This window comes from Uloborus diversus, chromosome 4 (genome assembly GCF_026930045.1).
Source record: "Uloborus diversus isolate 005 chromosome 4, Udiv.v.3.1, whole genome shotgun sequence".
NCBI lineage: Eukaryota > Metazoa > Arthropoda > Arachnida > Araneae > Uloboridae > Uloborus > Uloborus diversus.
In genome coordinates this window covers 20,372,541-20,389,872 of record NC_072734.1, presented here as the reverse complement: position 1 = coordinate 20,389,872, position 17,332 = coordinate 20,372,541, and the positions used below count along the sequence as shown (strand labels likewise).

The following is a 17,332-nucleotide window of genomic DNA, read 5'->3' as shown; positions in this document are numbered from 1 at the left end:
AAAGCTTTTTGAAAATCAATGTAAACAACATCTACAGGCTTCTTATTGATGCACCGTGCGGGAGCTTTTGCCTGCTGCGAATTAACAAACAAGCTAGCATCATGAATTACTGCATTTTTCTTGCAAATGGTACGTTGTCCATTACTTTAATTTTGCCAATAATTGAATGAACCTGAATACGTTTTTCTTTATAAAGTAACATGTTTACTATTATTCTAGCAACTCTTATTCATAAGTTGCATTTCAAATCAGTCAAAAAATTAAATGATTTGGTGAACTCGTTTGTTTAGCATAAAATTAAAACTTGCTTGAAATCTTCATCTTGATATCATAACCAAAAATAGAGTTTGTTACTGTAAATTAATCCAGAAAACTCTTATAAACACATGCAAAAGTCATTTTCAATAGATTATAGTCAAACAATAACAATGTGACAAGAAAGTTAAACAACAGTTAGTATGTTTCAAACATTTCAATAAATATGAGATGTTTGAAATTTTTTTTTTTAAATATTAGTAATAAGGATTTGTTTTATGTCACACAAAAATAACATATGCTGTGTTTTCAGAATGACTAACTTCCAATTTCTTTGAAACAATATCACAAAAAAGAAAATCATAGCTTTCTAAAAATTTAACTGCAATAAATACGATCAAATTCAAATACATTATAGAAAACAGTAGAGAGTTTGAATTTGACGAACCAGAAATAAAATATTTTGAGGGACAGATAAATTCTTTATTAAAGAATTGAATTCTCGTGGATCATTTTGAAAACGAGTAGTGTTTACATGCGTATTACCATTGTTTTACTTACAGGGGGAAACCTTGCGTTATATTTCTTCTTTTTACTTGGCATAATAGTCCTTTAGAATACTTTAGAAACTCCTTTGAAGAGATTTTAAACGAAACACACAAAAAAAAAAGGCTTTCCAAACACACTTCACACTGATAGACACATTTTATTTCTTCGCCAAGAGCATTTTCTCACTTCCGATATTAAGTAAATCACATCAATATTAGTTCGTTCAAGAAACTCGATAGAAACGCAATTCCAGATTACTTTAAAACGATATCACAATTCATAAACTGTAAAAGTTACAAGAAATAGTAAAGAAATAACAGTTTAATAACAACACGATTGAATCGATTGAGTGGCGTATAAATACTCGAGAATGGCTCATAACGCGCGCTTATGAAGACGTTCTAATAAAGCAGTGATACGTGTCACTCGTTTGCACGCAATTTTAAATTCAGAACAAAATTATCCAGCGCAATCAATGATTATTGTACGCCTAAATCACACACTAGAACTGTAATTAAGAATTTTCTTCTCAAAACACGAGTTGCATCACTTATGCGTTTAAATCGTTATTGGATAACTGTTATTTGCACTTTTAAACCCTTAACCCTAAGTGGTGATACACTGGATCCACTGAAAAAGTTTTACATGAATTTTTGACTTTTTGGTAATTATTCAGCATGAGTAAAGACAAAACAAAATTTTCGTTGAATGTTAATATTAAAAGAGAAGATGAGAAGGCATTGGTTTATTATAAGGTAATGTCTTAGGATAATTTCTTGAAATTGCATCTTGATAAACATTCTCAACGCATGGTCTTTGGATACAAGTGTTTGAAAAAGTTATATTTAAAGCTCAGGTTATAATTCATTGCTTGTGATTCAAATTCTTTGAATGTAATAATTTTTTCCCGGTACGTTATAAAAATTGAAAGAATTTACTATTTGTCTATATAAATAATTGCATGATACCATGCTATTTAAAAGGATTTTAATTGATATTATCGTTTAAATTTTTATAGGAATGAAACTAAGATTTTTTTCAAAATTTCCACTGTGAAGATTTAAGTATTGTCTTGTATATAAGAGCTACAATTATTTTTCCTGATTATTAAAATAACTATTTATTTATTTTTCTTTTTGCTTCATTAAAAGTTCAATAATTAATAAGAGTACATTATAACACCCATTCCCAGGAAGCAGATTTCTATTTAATCGTATAAGAGGATTAGGATATGGAAAAATTGAATTTTGAAAATTGTGTTTGATTGTTTTGGAAAGTAATGTATCTTAAATTTGTTATTTTTTAAAATCTGATTTATTTTATATAGCAAGATGGTCAACGATTTGAATACAACTGTACAATAAAGTTGAATGTTGAAACTACTTATAAATTTCTTCTCACTTTTCGGCCTCCCCTAAAGGTGAAGTAAGTTTCATTTTACGCTAATAGTTTCATTCTATATAGTGTCTCGGAAAAGTGAGCACTAGGGATGCATTAGGGGCATTCCACGGTATTTTAGACATTTATGTAGAGTCCGTAACGTTACATTTTTTGCCATAACTTTTTAATTTACTATTTGATCAGCATATTATTTTATTTTGATCTTTTCCTACCAACACACCAGCTCAAATTAAAATAATTTGCAAATCAAACGGTAAATTAAAAAGTTTGAGGCAAAAAAAGATCACGTTACGGACTCTACATAATGTCAAAAATACCGTGGAATGCCCCATTAACTAAATACCTTTTTTTTGTTGAACACTTTACCATCAACTGTGACAACTTTGCTAAGTGGTACATGCTGGTTTTTGAAAACGGAAATATCTAGCCTCATATATTAGCTGGTCTTGTAATTTAATATAGCTCGAAATATAGTTTTCAAAAATCAGCAAGAGAGCTGTGCGTAAATGATGTCATGCTTTTTTTCAAAAAAATTGGCGTCTTTTCAACCTTTTGTCAAAGTGTCGCACTTCCTCTTAACCAAAAACCTCATACCCTTGTCACATGTCACAATCTTTTGTAAGCATCTTTTATTTAAAGAATAAGATGTCACACTTACTCTCCCCCTCTTGTTTCTAGCTTATAATTTCACAAACATCCCTCCCCCTAAAAATGTGAAATCATTTATGGAGGACCCTAAAGATGTCCCGGTTGATGGTAAGCAAAAGATATTTCTTAGAAATGAAAAATATTACTCTTAAAAGCAAAGTTAGCTTTTGATATCTGGTGCCACACTGATCCTTCCTAGCCCCCTGTGTGAAAATCATTTTTATGTTTTGCATATATATTAGAAAATAATACAGTGAAATTATTATGGAACATAGTTTTAGTATTCAACTAACCTAGCATAGATGTAGTTTGCAGTTAAAGGTTGGTGCAGGCACGTGGGGGAGTGAATGTTCTATTCCAAATATCCTTAGAGATTCCATAATTCATCCATGGGTGTAGCCAGGGGGGGGGCAACTGCCCCTCAATAGGAGAGAAAATCTGATCCCCAATTGTTGCCCCTGAAATGCCAGTTGTGAAATGAAATTTAAATGCCTTACTGTTACTATTAAGAGTTTCATTTAGCTTATGCTGCATGTTTAAAATATATCTGTAAATGTTTGCATTGCATATTTTATTAAATTCTACTTTGTTTGCTAACTAAAGTTTTCTAAAGAAAGAAATTCACAATTGAAGAAGATTAAACTGTAGCTAAGACTTTAGAAATTTAATTAAAGCTTTTAAAAATTGGCTAACTGACTGATTAACAGTTTGAAATCCTTAGCACAGGCCCTGCTACCCGTTTCCCTAAGACAGCATTTCTTAATTTCTTTGATAAATGGAACCCTTTTTAATGTTCATTTTTTTCGCTGAACCCCCTGGTTTACCTTCGATAGAAAAGTTTGAATGCAACATTCAAAAGTGACTTATTTGCAATAAAATGAAAAATGTTGCAAATCCAAAATAATTATCATCAAAAAGTAACTATTGTTTTAAAAACTTTAATTAAATGTCATTTTAATAAAAGTTTCGCATTCTTGTACTTTTACTAACATAATCCTAAGTTGACAATACAATTAAATTTTCAATCCACAATCCATTTTTATGTTTTATCTGCTGCTTATTCGGAAAATACTGATGAATGCTTCACTCCGAATTTATTTCAGCCGAATTTATTAGCGACTCTTTAGAATTCAGAAAAAAGAAGGTGGAACCCTTGATAGATCTCAATGGAATCCTGGGGTTCTTTGGAACACAATTTAAGAAACACTGCCCTAAGGTGAAAGATAGCATAAAATTGCAGGTTTGAACACTTCAATTTCAAAAATGCCATGGCAGAGCCAGCAAACTTCCCTTAAGTTAAAAGCCCTATGATCTTTTATTCTATCTACCCTTGCATCAGTAATGAAAGCATACATTGTATTTGGTCACATAAGTATTGTTGTACTAGTGTATTGCTGTATTTTAAAATTTCTGCTTTAAAATTATCAAGTGTTCAATCATGTATGTGGATTACTGTACATTTGAATATTTTCACTGTACAGTCAGTATACTGAACTGCTTGTACCATTAGTGTTTTTGAAAATTTGTCAAAATACAATTGTGAGAAGAAGTTGTGAATTGCTTTTTATTCTTAGATCAGATATTGGATGCTAACGTATTATGCTGTTGACCATTTTCTTTTCAAAACTAAAATGATTGTCAAACGAAGGATTAATTGCCAATGATGAAGTCGTGAAACTTGTTCTACTCATTTTGTAAAACCTTCAGATGGAGGTTATTTGGCGATAATTTTGTTTTCGGTCAGCTGGATAATACGTACGTACCAGTTGCTGGGTTTTTGAAAGCTTATAAATTGAGTTTTTTGCATTTTCAGAAAGCAATTCTGAATCATTGTATTTGTATTTCCTACCTAGATCTGCTACACTAAAAGGGACATTGATGGAATTGCATGAGGAAGAAAGAACTTCAGAATTTGCTTCTTACAGTTTTGTATGGGCAAGCCATAATGCTTGTGTCTCAAAGAAGAATCACAGAGATCACTTTCCTTTGTCATTAGCTGTAAGATTTTTTCTTTTATCATTTTTACAAATTGTAACCAAACTTTCATGTTTAAGTTATGTGTAAGTGCATAATTCCTATTTAAATGATTGGTGAAACATCTACAATCTAAATTCCACAGTTTTAATCTAACTAATCATTTTGAGTTAATAAACTTAAAGAGAAAATCAAAAAGGAAACTGAATGTTGTGAACTTTCTTCAAGTAATGAAGGTGCTATTAATGCGTCAAGAAACATTTAAAAGTCTTAAACTTAGAAATGGAGGATGTCATTTTGGGATTCTTTTGTGCTTGGGAAAGATAATGTGATTGTACAGTTGAAGTTGCTAGTGTTGAGTTTACCAGGTGCTTATATGAGAGATGATAGGAATTCAATAATGTTCAGAACAAAAGATGCAATATCTTAATAGTAATGAATACTGTATTGGTTTCAGCAGAATGCCAAGTTTATCCAGGATAGAAATTGTGTGTCTGTATGGACAAAAGAACCAGTCTTTCAACAAAGTCAAAGTGATTGTATTGTTTCCCAAGAACTGGATGTGCGGCAGTTGCTTAAACAGCAAACTTAACTAGATGTATCTAGAGGAATGTGGGGCAAAGTAAAATGGTTAAAATGACAGATTTTTCAAAATGAACAAATCTTTGAAAATTACAGAATAAAAAGAAAGAACAATATATTTTATAATTAAACCTACGTTGAAATAGTATTTTTTTACTTTTGGCAGTAAATGTGAATCTTCATCAAAATGGAAGATTTTCACTTTTTTTTTTCCCCATGGGGCAAAGTGAAAAATAAAATATGTTTTCTAATGAAATATTTTCTATTTGATCATAAAACATATTTTTGATCAAAAGAAACATTAAATAAAAGGTTGAAAGAGTAAATGAAAACATAAAGAAACAATAAACGAATAATTAAATGAATAAATCAATTAATATATGGAGAAAAATAAATAAGCGAGTAAAAGAACAATGAATAAGAAAATAAGTGAATGAATGAATAAATAAGTGAAATACTAAATGAAGGAGTGTAAATTAATTAATTAATACAGGGCTGTCCAACTGGCGGGCCGCCAACTTCTTATTCAGCATATTTCTTTTTTCGATACTTATTGGTATCAAGAAGCATCCGAGACTACGCTTCTTGGTCAAGCCGGGGTCCCCGAAATTTCTTCTTGATTGCCCTTTTATACTCTTTTCATTGTTTTGAGAGAAAAAGGTACAGGACATCTACAGGTCAAGGTCATGCAGTCCACCATGCTGGTATTCAAACGAATTCCTAGAATTAGTATTGCCTCGCATTGACAGAAGGAGAGAAGAGAGAAACATTTCAGGTAAGCAAAACCTGCCTGCAATTGGTTAAAAATAAAGGCTCCCCCCCCCCCTCCACTGATTTTACGGCCTTTGTTGATTTCGAAAAAGAAATTGAGAATTTGCTCTTGTCGCTTCCTTGTTTGCGAGCACATATTTATGCGAAAGTGCTTCTTCGATAATGAACTTTATCAAGAATCGTCACAGGAGCTCTCTCTCCGACAGTTCATTGATAGACCTGCTTCTGCTGGCAACGAAAAACATCGAGGTTGGCATTCCTGCCCTTGTAAAAAAGGCGGATCTGCCTCAATTTTTCCATTAAAATTTAAGCAAATTGTTTTATAATCCTCCTGTTTCATTGTTTTATAATTAATTACCTCTTATACATTAAGAATTAGTATTAATTGTTATTGTATAAGAGGTAAGAACTTATTGTTCAAATTTTTCAAACTGCAGCCCGCCAGGTGATCATAGACCGGAATTCTGGCCCGTGAACTCTTTGCAGTTGGACAGCCCTGAATTAATAAATGAATACATGAATACGTAAATGATTTATATTAAATGATTGAGTGAATAAATGAAACTAACTATTTCACTTTGCCCCGTATGTACTTGACTAATTGTACAATTTATTAAAAATGCAAATAAGCTCAATATTAACTAAGTTTTTACTGCATTGAATATTAGGAGATCTCAATGTTTAAAATGCTAATAAGAACTTTATCATTTTATAGTAACAAAAATAATTTTTGACTTACAACAAAATATTACAACATGAGTATAATTTTTTAAAAATTGCCTCTATTACCAAATGCTTTAATCTTCGGTGGTATTTTTTTCCTAACTGGAATAGACTACATATGTTACTACATAGTTAAAATAATACCAGATAGGTAGAGCTAAAAGCAGATTAAATATTTCACCATTTCACTTTGCCCCGCTATTTCTCTTTGCCCCATGTTCCCCTACTTATTTATTTAAAAACTTTCAGCAATGAGTAAGGTTAGCTGGTGTTTGAAGTTTTTGTAACCAAGATTAGGTTGCTATTGATGGTCTGTTAATAGTGAGGCAGTCGAAGATCCTAATGAAGTTCAAAAATGATGACTGGTGCACATTAAATCTGTAATGGTCACAAAGTCCTCCAAGTTCCTATTGCAATCAATACCTCTGGAAATGCTTGTCTCCTGGTCTGAACTGGGCCCGATTAAAATATAGGCCAATATATTTCTGGGGGCTCCTATGCATTCAAACCTTACACTTTTAGTCATTGAGTAAAGTAATTTTAGCCATTGGGGGGCCATTAAAAAGCAGGGCCCAAGGTTACGGGGTTATGGCCTAGTTCAGTGGTGGCGCTAGGAAATGCTCGACGGAGGGGGGGGGGGGGACAAGCTTGCCCTAACTCAGCCCTAAATCTGCCTATGCTCAGGAGCTCTCCCTTCTAAGTCGAAATTTCGTCCTGTTTCAGATTCAGTTTATCGTAGTCCAGACTTGCCTTCCCGTATGCGGTTCTGAGATGAAAGTACTCTTATAGCGATAATTTACAATAAAACAATGAAATCTCTAGCCAATTGACTGCATTTAGCTGAATCTGTCACAACCAGTGAATACCATGGACATGCACAGAAATTTTGGCGCTCGTTACAAATAACTTTCACGCCCCCCCCCCCCCCCCCCACATCTTGTTTATTCTACGTCGGTACATATATTTCACCCCTCGTTTAAAAAATCTCGGGCCTCCTTTAGGCTCGGAACCGGGCCAACTGGTGTTCCCTCCCCACTTCCTTCTGCATGCCCCTGCTCATGTCGTCGCCTCATTGCAACAGTAAGATATCTAATTCTAGAAACAACACTAAGATATCTTACTGTTGCTCTGATGACCCCCCAAAGCATGGCCCTCGCATTTATGGTAGGGCCGGGACCACTTTGTCTAATGGTGCAGGCACTTTCAATTTTTGTTAACAGATGAACAAATATTAGTTTTTAACGCTCTTTTTTTGTCCCGGGCCCTTTTTCAGGCCATGTCGGACACAAATTTCTCTGGCCCCCTCCTGTTTCTACAATGTGGGAGCTATGGCCCACAGAGCTCTAAAAACTAGAGAGAAAGTCGATGAGAGAGGAAAGCATTCACACGTGTGGACTTCGGCTATTTACTTTGGTTTCTAGGCTTAGGATGGAAAAAAAAAAGTGTCTCCAAACATAGAGTACACAAATTACAGGGTTTTTTTATTTTAACTATCACACTTAAAAAAAAAGTTAGGTGTGAGTTTAAATGTATTAAGTTACATAAAAAAAATGCTGGAGGTGGCCCACTTGGCCGTTGGCCCAGTCGGGGATCCCCGACTAGCTGACCTGGCCAGTCCGCCCCTGTATATATATATTCTTTCTTCAGCCAACTGACACAGTAATTTCAGTTAGCTGAAAAAAAAAAAAAAGAGAAGCAAGAAATAAATGGTGTTCTCAAGTGAAGTCACTATTCCTCAAAGGGTGAAAGCTGTTCGAAAAAAATTTAAATATCGAAAAAGGCGTATTGACGTTTTTTATAATTATGGTTTTTCTTTCTAATGGGGCTGTGTTAGAGGCTTTAGTCTTTTGCGGAACAAGTGCGAACCAACGATATGGCATCCAGTGTGAATGTCACAGGAAAATTTGATGCCCAGTTTCCACCAGATGGAGACACCTGAGCTCTCTTCCATGCGAAACTGCAAAAGGAATTTAATTTTGTCAAGAGCATTCACAGTCAAATGACCTAAGGGATCTTATACATGCCGTATAATGGAATGTATACCTAATGAATTAAATTAAGCATCTGTGTAACTTTATTTTAACAACATGTTAATTTTAACAACAATACATATCATATTTTACGACGCAGGTAATGATTTTTTTTTCTTTAATACGATGTTAGCAAAACACTCTCTTGCAAGAAATAGTAAATATCTTTAGCTTGAAGAAAATAAGAGTTTAAAAAAAGGCAACATAGAAACGAAAAACTCAAAAAAATTTACCTTGTATTCACCATTTTTATTTCTTTGCTTGTAAAGGCAGTAAATAGCGGTAATTTTCACCTAGTCATTTATAGTGCCTGTAGCACATGCCTGTTTTTTGTTTTGTTTAATGCTACCTTCACAATTTACTAAAGATGGATGCATAGATGCTAATTATATAACTCCTTAGTACAAAGCCAGTAAATAACAATCAGAAAATGTATTGCAATGATGCAAATACAAATATGTTTAATGGAACAACATCGAATAAGAGATTTTTTCGTCAATTAAAAACTGACTAACAGTTTTCTTTTGGGATCATAGAATCACAATTCAATAAGATTTAAAAGTAATAATTTCTAATAAATTACTTATTACATGCGTTAATATGGCCGAGCTTGTAATTTCATAAACTGATCATAATAAAATATTCAAGTAATTATCAATTTCATTTTTCTATAAAATTTTGATACCGCAAAAAGCTTGTTACATCAACTTCAAGTTTTATTCATTCATTTATTTTATTTATTTTACCTTCAAACACAAATTATTTTTGGGCATTTAATATGATCCATGATAATGCTTAAATATTGGGGGGAAAATATCAGTAAAAAATCTACGTAATTTGTTACTCAGAAAGGAGAGAGATGTTAAAAATAATCTAAAAGTTCAAATAAAATTTTTATCAAAATATAAAATGAATATGAAGTGAACCATGCCAAAAATATAGAGTTAAAATGAAAAAAAAAAATCAATAATTATTTTTTTTCATCCTCAAACACACGAAATGTGTAGAATTTCTTTTTTCGACGCTGACTTAGAATCTAAAATTAGTTTTTAAATGGAAAAACACATTAACACGTAAATTGCTCGTATTATAAAGAAAACTATAAAAGGGAGCACTGCGACTTACCTAGTTTGGGTAAACTTAATTTTCTTTTGCATACAATTTTGTTCAAGATATGTTTCCTATAAGTATGACGTAGATAAAAATTGCGTGTTAAAACAGAAAAGAATCGGAATTCAATTACTGATTCACCAGAAACACACCTCACTCTGGCTGTCTTTCGTACAACATGCGTCTACGAAATCCACGAAAATCCAAAAAGAAAGGAGAAAGAAATAAAGAAAACCACTCCAATGAGACTGTGGGATACGACAAAAGCGGCAATAAATGCTTGTTTTTACTTTGCCAATGGCAATTTGATGGACCAAAGGAGAGGGGCTGAATTTCAAGGTCACACGACCCTGCTGGTTTGAAATATGAAAGGGACATTTCCCCGTTTCAGACAAAGTACGCGACACAGCAAAAAGTAGACCAAAATTGGGAACCTGTAGTTGTTGCACAAGGTTCTCGTGTTCTGAATTGACTCAAGTGCTGAGAAAATTAGTGATTAATGGGAATATTTAAGCAGAAAACGCTGCGTTTTATAAAAACATTATCTTTCGGAAAAATTCAGTTGATGCGAGATGCAACAACTGAGAAAAAAGGACAGGGATCTTTCAGAAAGGGGGGGAGGTCCAGACCCCATGGACCCCCCCCCCCCCTTGGCTACCTCCTTGGTGCTAAACAAAATCATATGTTGTATTCTGATGAGACAAGCCTGAAATGATTGAATGATCAAAGACTGCATTCCTACAACTCTCTTGTGAGAAAACTTTTTTTGTGTAATTGATGCCATCTGGCAAATCAAGGGGCCGACAAGGTTTCTTCTTTTACTTGCAGATGCCGACCCCTAAGGGCCACTTCGCTCACGTCGGAGCAGGTCAATCGCCAAGTGGGGGATGGCTCTTGACCTATAGATTACACATCCCTCATTCTCTTTTGAAAATTCCCAATAGCCTGTCACCTATGGCTTTTTTACACCCTCCTCTATCTGTTTTGTATCGCATCTCTTTTGCTGCATAGACAAGGTCTGTCAGACCAGTTCAGTCCTTCTGTCTTTCCATTTCTTCATGACGTGGCAATATACAAAGCTCCTGACGAGAAAATGTTATCAGTAGACAATTGCCGGGGAAATTGCTGTTGAAATTTTTCTTTTTCGGAAGTAACAAGTAACGAATTTTAGCATTATTGAACAAACATGTGATTGAAAGAGAAAGTTTTTAGCAAATCAATTTTTGGAATTGAAATTCCCCCATGAAGCTAGCAATATTCCCCAATGGGGGGAGGGGCAAGAAGTCTCCAACAGGGGGGCAATTGCCCTCCCCCCCTGCACCCTGTCTCTTGCTGCTCCTAGCCTAATTGGCCTGTTCAGTTATCAGAACTCGGGTCTGAAAAAATAAACAGGGCTGTCTTCAGGGCTTCATTCAACTACTTAAACTAGTGTTGTGGTAGGTACAGGAGACCCTGGAATGTTGTGTACAGAATTTATACAGACTTTAGAAAGTTCTTACTTTTAATTTTCTTTTTTACGGCCTTCAGAGGTCCTTAAAAGTGTGTATATTTTATTCCAGGTGCTTAGAATGCTATCCTAAATGCCAAATGATGCTGAGGCTATAATCCTGTTATATTATTAATGATGCATCTATAATTATAATATGTGTGTAGTTATTAGCCATTCTGTGTTTTCTTATTGCAAATTTTATCTGCAATTTACTGCATTACATAAACATTCCCGCATAAAGTTTTAGGTTGTAGTCTGATCCTTGACATAAAGCTGTATGAAACACTAATTCTTTTACAGGCAATACTGGTTGCTACCTTATGCATTACTGATTGTTTCTTTGTTGCAGATTGATAGTTTGAGTTTGAATACATTGGACATCACATTCCAGTTCAAGTTTTACAAGGCTGATGATAACAACCACTGTGTCTGGGGTAATGGTCTCCATCATATTGAGTATGATTGTATTTATAAATCTGATTCCGATTCTTATGAAATGGAAAAGGAAACTGTTAGATGAGGTTTTATGTTCACTTTGGTGATGCTGGTAGAAACAAAAGTTAGAGAGATAGAGAGATTGATGTTCTTTAGAGACTATTTGATATGCACATATATTTGTTAGAAATTGTCTTTATAGATTGTTTAATTTACAGTTTGATTGATTACTATCAATATATATATATATATATATATATATATATATATATATATATATATATATATATATATATATATATATATATATATATATATATATATTAACATACACACATTCTCATAAATTGATTGAGAGTTCTAAAATTATAAAATGTTATCAAATATAAAATCATTTAATTTTTCTTTTGCTTTTAATTGTATTTTAACTTATTATACTCCTAACACAATGTCATAATTCATTGTTACATTTTCTTTGCTAATCTGGTTGCCTGTTGTATAGAGTGACTGTAATGATTTTCCTGCTAAAAGGTTCCTGTTTTATTTATTTGCACGTAGATTTTGTAAAATAATTTCTTAGCTAAACTTTTTAGTTCCTATTTACTTGAACTGTGTTCCTTAAAAATACATTAATTCTTAAATTTCATGTTAACTTGTTTTTCATAGCATTTTATCTAACCTATGTGGTATAATGAACTAATAGCTAAACTAAAAAACGTTTTCTTTCAAACCTAATAAAATTATGTGTGATATGGATATGCAAAACTTAAAATATTGTTTTGCGGTAAAATTATAATCATTAATAGTTGCAACCTATGTTATGGATAAGGTCAAGTGAAAGACACTTGATTTTTCACTTGTATTTCACACTTGTCTCGTTCCAAAATTTAAAATCATTCCTGAGATGATTAAAACTTGAGAAAAAAAAATAAAGATAGAAATTAAATCTCTTCTGATATATAAATTTTCTTAAGCCATTTCTAAATCAAAAAATATATTGAGAAATTTTAATAAATGTATTTGTATTGTAATATTTTCCTAGAATATTCTGATTTCTAAAAAAATCTTTAAACGGTATCCTAAAAATCATTGAATGATGAATAATTTAAAAACCAAACATTGTTTATATTACTTTTATCTTAATTCATTTTAAAATGGTTGTAATTTTTAATTAAAGATGCATATCCATATCTATTCTGATTTTTTTTCTGCCCTGCAAAATCTTTTCTTTTTCTGTCATTTATGTCTTAAATGGGAGAAAAAATTAAAATTAAAAACAATTATATATATTTTTAAAATTAATGAGAAATTTCAAATTCTTTGCCCTTAATTCAGTATCTGTAAATCTATATCATGTTTGCAAATCTAAATCTAAGTAATATTTGCATTATTTTTATGAACTTATAGAAAAGCATTTCAAAAGTCTCGTGCCACTAATAGATTAATAATATTATTTAATATTTAAATGTTAACCTTGTATTACTCTTAAACTAGTGCCTCTTTTGGTAACTTTATATTTGATGATGTATAACTGTATGCTATTTAGCTGCTGCACTAGGACTCCTGTGTTGATATAATTCAAAGAACCCAAATATCCTAACACTTTGTGGTGTTGTACATTTCATCTAACACTTAATTTCTTTGTTTACTGTCTTGTTGATAAGACACAGGATATTAAGATGCAAGCAGTGTAATATACTATGACACTTATACTTGCAAGAAGTCCTTAAGTGTCAGGAACTGGAGAATTAAAAATTGTCCGCATAAGAGGGGTGTCCGTTAGGAGGGGTTTTACTGTATTTATTTATTTTTTGATCTTAGAAAAGTTTAACTCATGAAGTTAATCAATATTTTGTGAGACATCTTGGATGGGGAATAATTCTTGATATCGAGTTTGTTAATGTAAACCAAAATTTGCCTTACATTAAAAGAAAATACTCATTTCTAAAATTGTTGGCTCTTTTTAAAATTGAAAATTCACAAAAATTGCCATTAAGAAATGTTTTACTGACGAATAATTTTCTATTTTTTTTCTAAATAGATGTTCTTGGCTATTAGTTTTATATGTAATGTATCTGAACTTCAGCATTAATACTATTAAAACATTTTATTCTGTTTCTGAATAAATAGCAAAAGTATTTTTATACCTCCTTAATATTTTTCAATTTGACTCTTTTTAATATTTGTGGCATGCATGAACTTTTGAAATGTTTTTGATTTGATTATGATATCTCTCTATATATGTCTCTAAATCTGAAACAAAATTCAACTTAGAACATTCAATTACTTTGAAACTGCATATAATATAATGAAATTTTGCAAATGTAAATCATCTTTTGTCAGAAATAACCGTGTATAATGATGAGCTATTAGCATTCAAGGTATGAAATGCATCTTTTGTGTAAAAGTAATGTGATTTCTTTTGATGACAATATTAATTTCAACAAGTGGTGCTGTCTTTAATTAGCTCATGTACTGGTGCTAGTGAAGGTTACATATATTTTCTATAATTTATGTTGTTTGTAGTATAAGTGATTGTTTTTAATAGTCTCAATCAGTGTTTCCCAAATGGAGTTGGTTGGTTTAGTTTCTGATGACACTAAAATTTTCTACAACCTGGTAGAACTCACATGCTCAACAGCACATAAAAGGTTGTACCTGTATGACCCCATCTACAAGGGTGCTCAGCCCCCTAAGAGCAAGGTTGCACCCCCTAAATATTTCAAAGACTTTCCAAAGAGTCCCCCCACCCCAAAAAATAAAAGGAAAATACCCCTAAAATTTCAATGCCGTGGGCACCCCTGTCATCTATTACTTTTGCTTACTGCAATTTATATTTATAAATTTTAACATAAGTCCATCGTCAATTTGTAAAATACATATCTTTACATACAAAGAACAATTTGAGAGGCTTTAAATTGATTACTGCAGCAAGTTTCTATAGTTACTGTATTTCTAAAAAGGGAACAAACAAAGAAAAACCACTGAATAGACACGAAATGCATACTTATATTAAATTTCACATTCATTTATCACAGATGTAATTGGTGGGAACTTTGCAAGTCAATTGGTCACAGTTAACGCAAGGGATTTTGGTTTTTTGGGTTTTGCCTCCAGTTGCAAATGACCTTTCAAAAAATGAATGTGGATGTTTAACAAGTGAAAGTCACCAGCTCCTGACAGGTACTCTTAAAAGAAAACATTTAGAAAATTAGCTGTTAAAGTTTGGGTTCATATCAGTTGAATTGCACCCTCGAAAATAAAAGGTTTTAGGTGAGTGGTGTTTCTTAAGCCTCCGCTAAAGTTCTCCTGGGTTAATAACACATTTTGTGCATTGGTAGAAAATAAAAGTTGTGTTTGGGAATAAAAGATATTTTGAAATTTAGTGGCACATTTGATGATTACTAACTCTAATCTCTCATTTGTAGAAAAACTTTCTTCTTCGAAAAGTTTGAAATGTTTAAATTAGATGGCCCTGATTGTGTGCTATATTTCATGAAACTCAGTCAAATCTATTTTGGTGCATTGCAAAATACAATCAAGAATGCTTTCTTTTGTGTTATAAAGAATGCACATACACTTCTGCACTACACTATTTGTGAAGTTGAAATTCCTATGATTTCAATTTAGGCATTAATTTGCTAAAATGTGGGTAACAATGTTTTACTTTGATAATTTTCTACATTTTTAAGCTGGGGTAAGCACTGAGGTTAGATGGGGGAGGGGGAACTATCTACTGAAATGTTTGATCTGCTATTGTAAAGTTAATTCAAATTTAACATAAATTGGCTTCAAAACACATTTTTAACAAGAAATGTCTGCTTTTAAAATCAAAGCTGGCTAATCTAAACTGACTGGCTTTGGCCTAACAAAAATCTATCAACCAAACATATTTCTCCAACTACAACACTGCCTGGGATCACAACCTCCACTGTATATATAACCTAATTGTTTATGTACACAGCGTGGATATAAGTAAATAAGAGAATGAATAATAGTACAAAAAATATTTATAATCTAACTTAAAAGACATGTTTTTTTATTCAAAACTAGTAACTTTGCTTCTAAGTACTAATGCTAAATTTATTTTGGGAAACACTGATAAATTTCTTAATGAACAAAAATACTTGTGATTGCAAATGCTTTCTGTTATGCTAATGTTTCATATGAAAAGTCATTTTGAATTGGATGGAGAAATTAAGTCATTGTTTAAGCTTTGGTGTCCAAAACAATTATTCTTGTCCAAAAGGTGAAAATTCATATAAACATAAGATAAACAGCCTTTTAAGCATACATTTTGAAGTAAGTTTAATTTCTTCATTGTCAGCTTTATTTTTCTAGTTCAGGAAATGTTAAATTTCGATGTTTTGTTGCATAAACTCCGAGATAGAAATTGGAATGATGTGAAGAAAAAACTGGTGATATGGATTTGGTTTGGTGGCTTTTTTCTTATGTAGATGCGAATAGAGATTATATTTGCCGAAACTTTTCCTTTTATTTCCGATCTTTTGTACTTTGGGATCTGTCATAAAGGATAATCAATTAATTCTTGATATGTTTGTTTTCTTTTTAGCTAAAGCCTGTGAAATATTCTAGTCATATATCTTTTTCCTTCTTTCTTAACTTTTGTCATGTCTCTTTTGAAATTATTCATTTTTTTTTTTTTTTCAATTTGTATTTATTCTATGTTGTGAAGAACTAACTATATATGTGTTGTCAACTTTTAAATCTTGTATTTCAATAAATTTTTTACAAATATTTCTGTACTTTCTCCGCAATGATTAATATATGAGCATTTTGCAGGTGCAATATTTTACTTAATTTCTTCAATTTTTCTGTAGTGATATATTATTACTGCTAGTTTTGGCAAAATTTCAGAGCTTGGCATGATATTTATATATGTTTGAACTTTTTATGGTGATGTTGAAAAATGTTTGTTATTTGGAATGTCTTATTTGCTCTTCCATATTTATTAAGCTTAATATTTTATGTGAGTTACTGTTGTGGTTTTTACCGACCAAAATACTTGAAATGCAAAGGCAAGCTTTCAATTGTGAGAGTCATGTGCTTCAACTTTTGTAGCATGTCATATTGATCTGAAATCTTCAGTGTTTGTTAAGAATATTTTATCTCATGTTATATCAAAACTGAAAACAATCTGCCGTTTTTTCTGTGTATGAAATACTTAGTCCATTGCATGTTTAAATGATTTATATTTACTTAATATATATACATCTATTTTTTATAACACATGGCTCTAATACCTTGTTCACTTTGGAGCATTTTATACTTTACTTTTTCATTTTTAAGAAAATTTCATTTATTCCCTCCTTTAATCTTAATTAAGAATTAAAAAAAAAAACTC

At 31.9% G+C, this 17,332-nt stretch overlaps 2 protein-coding genes across 2 annotated transcripts in view; one reads left to right on the top strand and one right to left on the bottom strand.

The window, feature by feature from the left end:
- Positions 1-1,200, bottom strand: part of LOC129220455 (dr1-associated corepressor-like) — a 44,895-nt gene extending 43,695 nt beyond the window's left edge. The window contains exon 1 of the mRNA XM_054854875.1: positions 817-1,200. Coding sequence (XP_054710850.1) covers positions 817-858 — 42 coding nt within the window. The 5' untranslated portion in view covers positions 859-1,200. The remainder of the gene's footprint in view (positions 1-816) is intronic.
- A 281-nt stretch (positions 1,201-1,481) lies between these two features.
- On the top strand, positions 1,482-12,052 carry LOC129219929 (CB1 cannabinoid receptor-interacting protein 1-like). Its single transcript, XM_054854246.1, has 5 exons — positions 1,482-1,559; positions 2,132-2,229; positions 4,707-4,851; positions 10,435-10,503; positions 11,882-12,052. The coding sequence occupies exons 1-5, from the start codon at positions 1,482-1,484 to the stop codon at positions 12,050-12,052; spliced, it is 561 nt and encodes a 186-aa protein (XP_054710221.1).
- The last annotated feature ends 5,280 nt before the right edge of the window (positions 12,053-17,332 follow it).

Excerpts from the sequence above, each read along its gene's own strand:
- LOC129219929 (XM_054854246.1), top strand. The coding sequence starts at position 1,482 with ATGAGTAAAGACAAAACAAAATTTTCGTTGAATGTTAATATTAAAAGA. Across the intron at positions 2,230-4,706 it reads CGGCCTCCCCTAAAGGTGAA|ATCTGCTACACTAAAAGGGA; the intron begins GTAAGTTTCATT and ends TTTCCTACCTAG. Across the intron at positions 4,852-10,434 it reads ACTTTCCTTTGTCATTAGCT|ACAAAGTACGCGACACAGCA; the intron begins GTAAGATTTTTT and ends TCCCCGTTTCAG.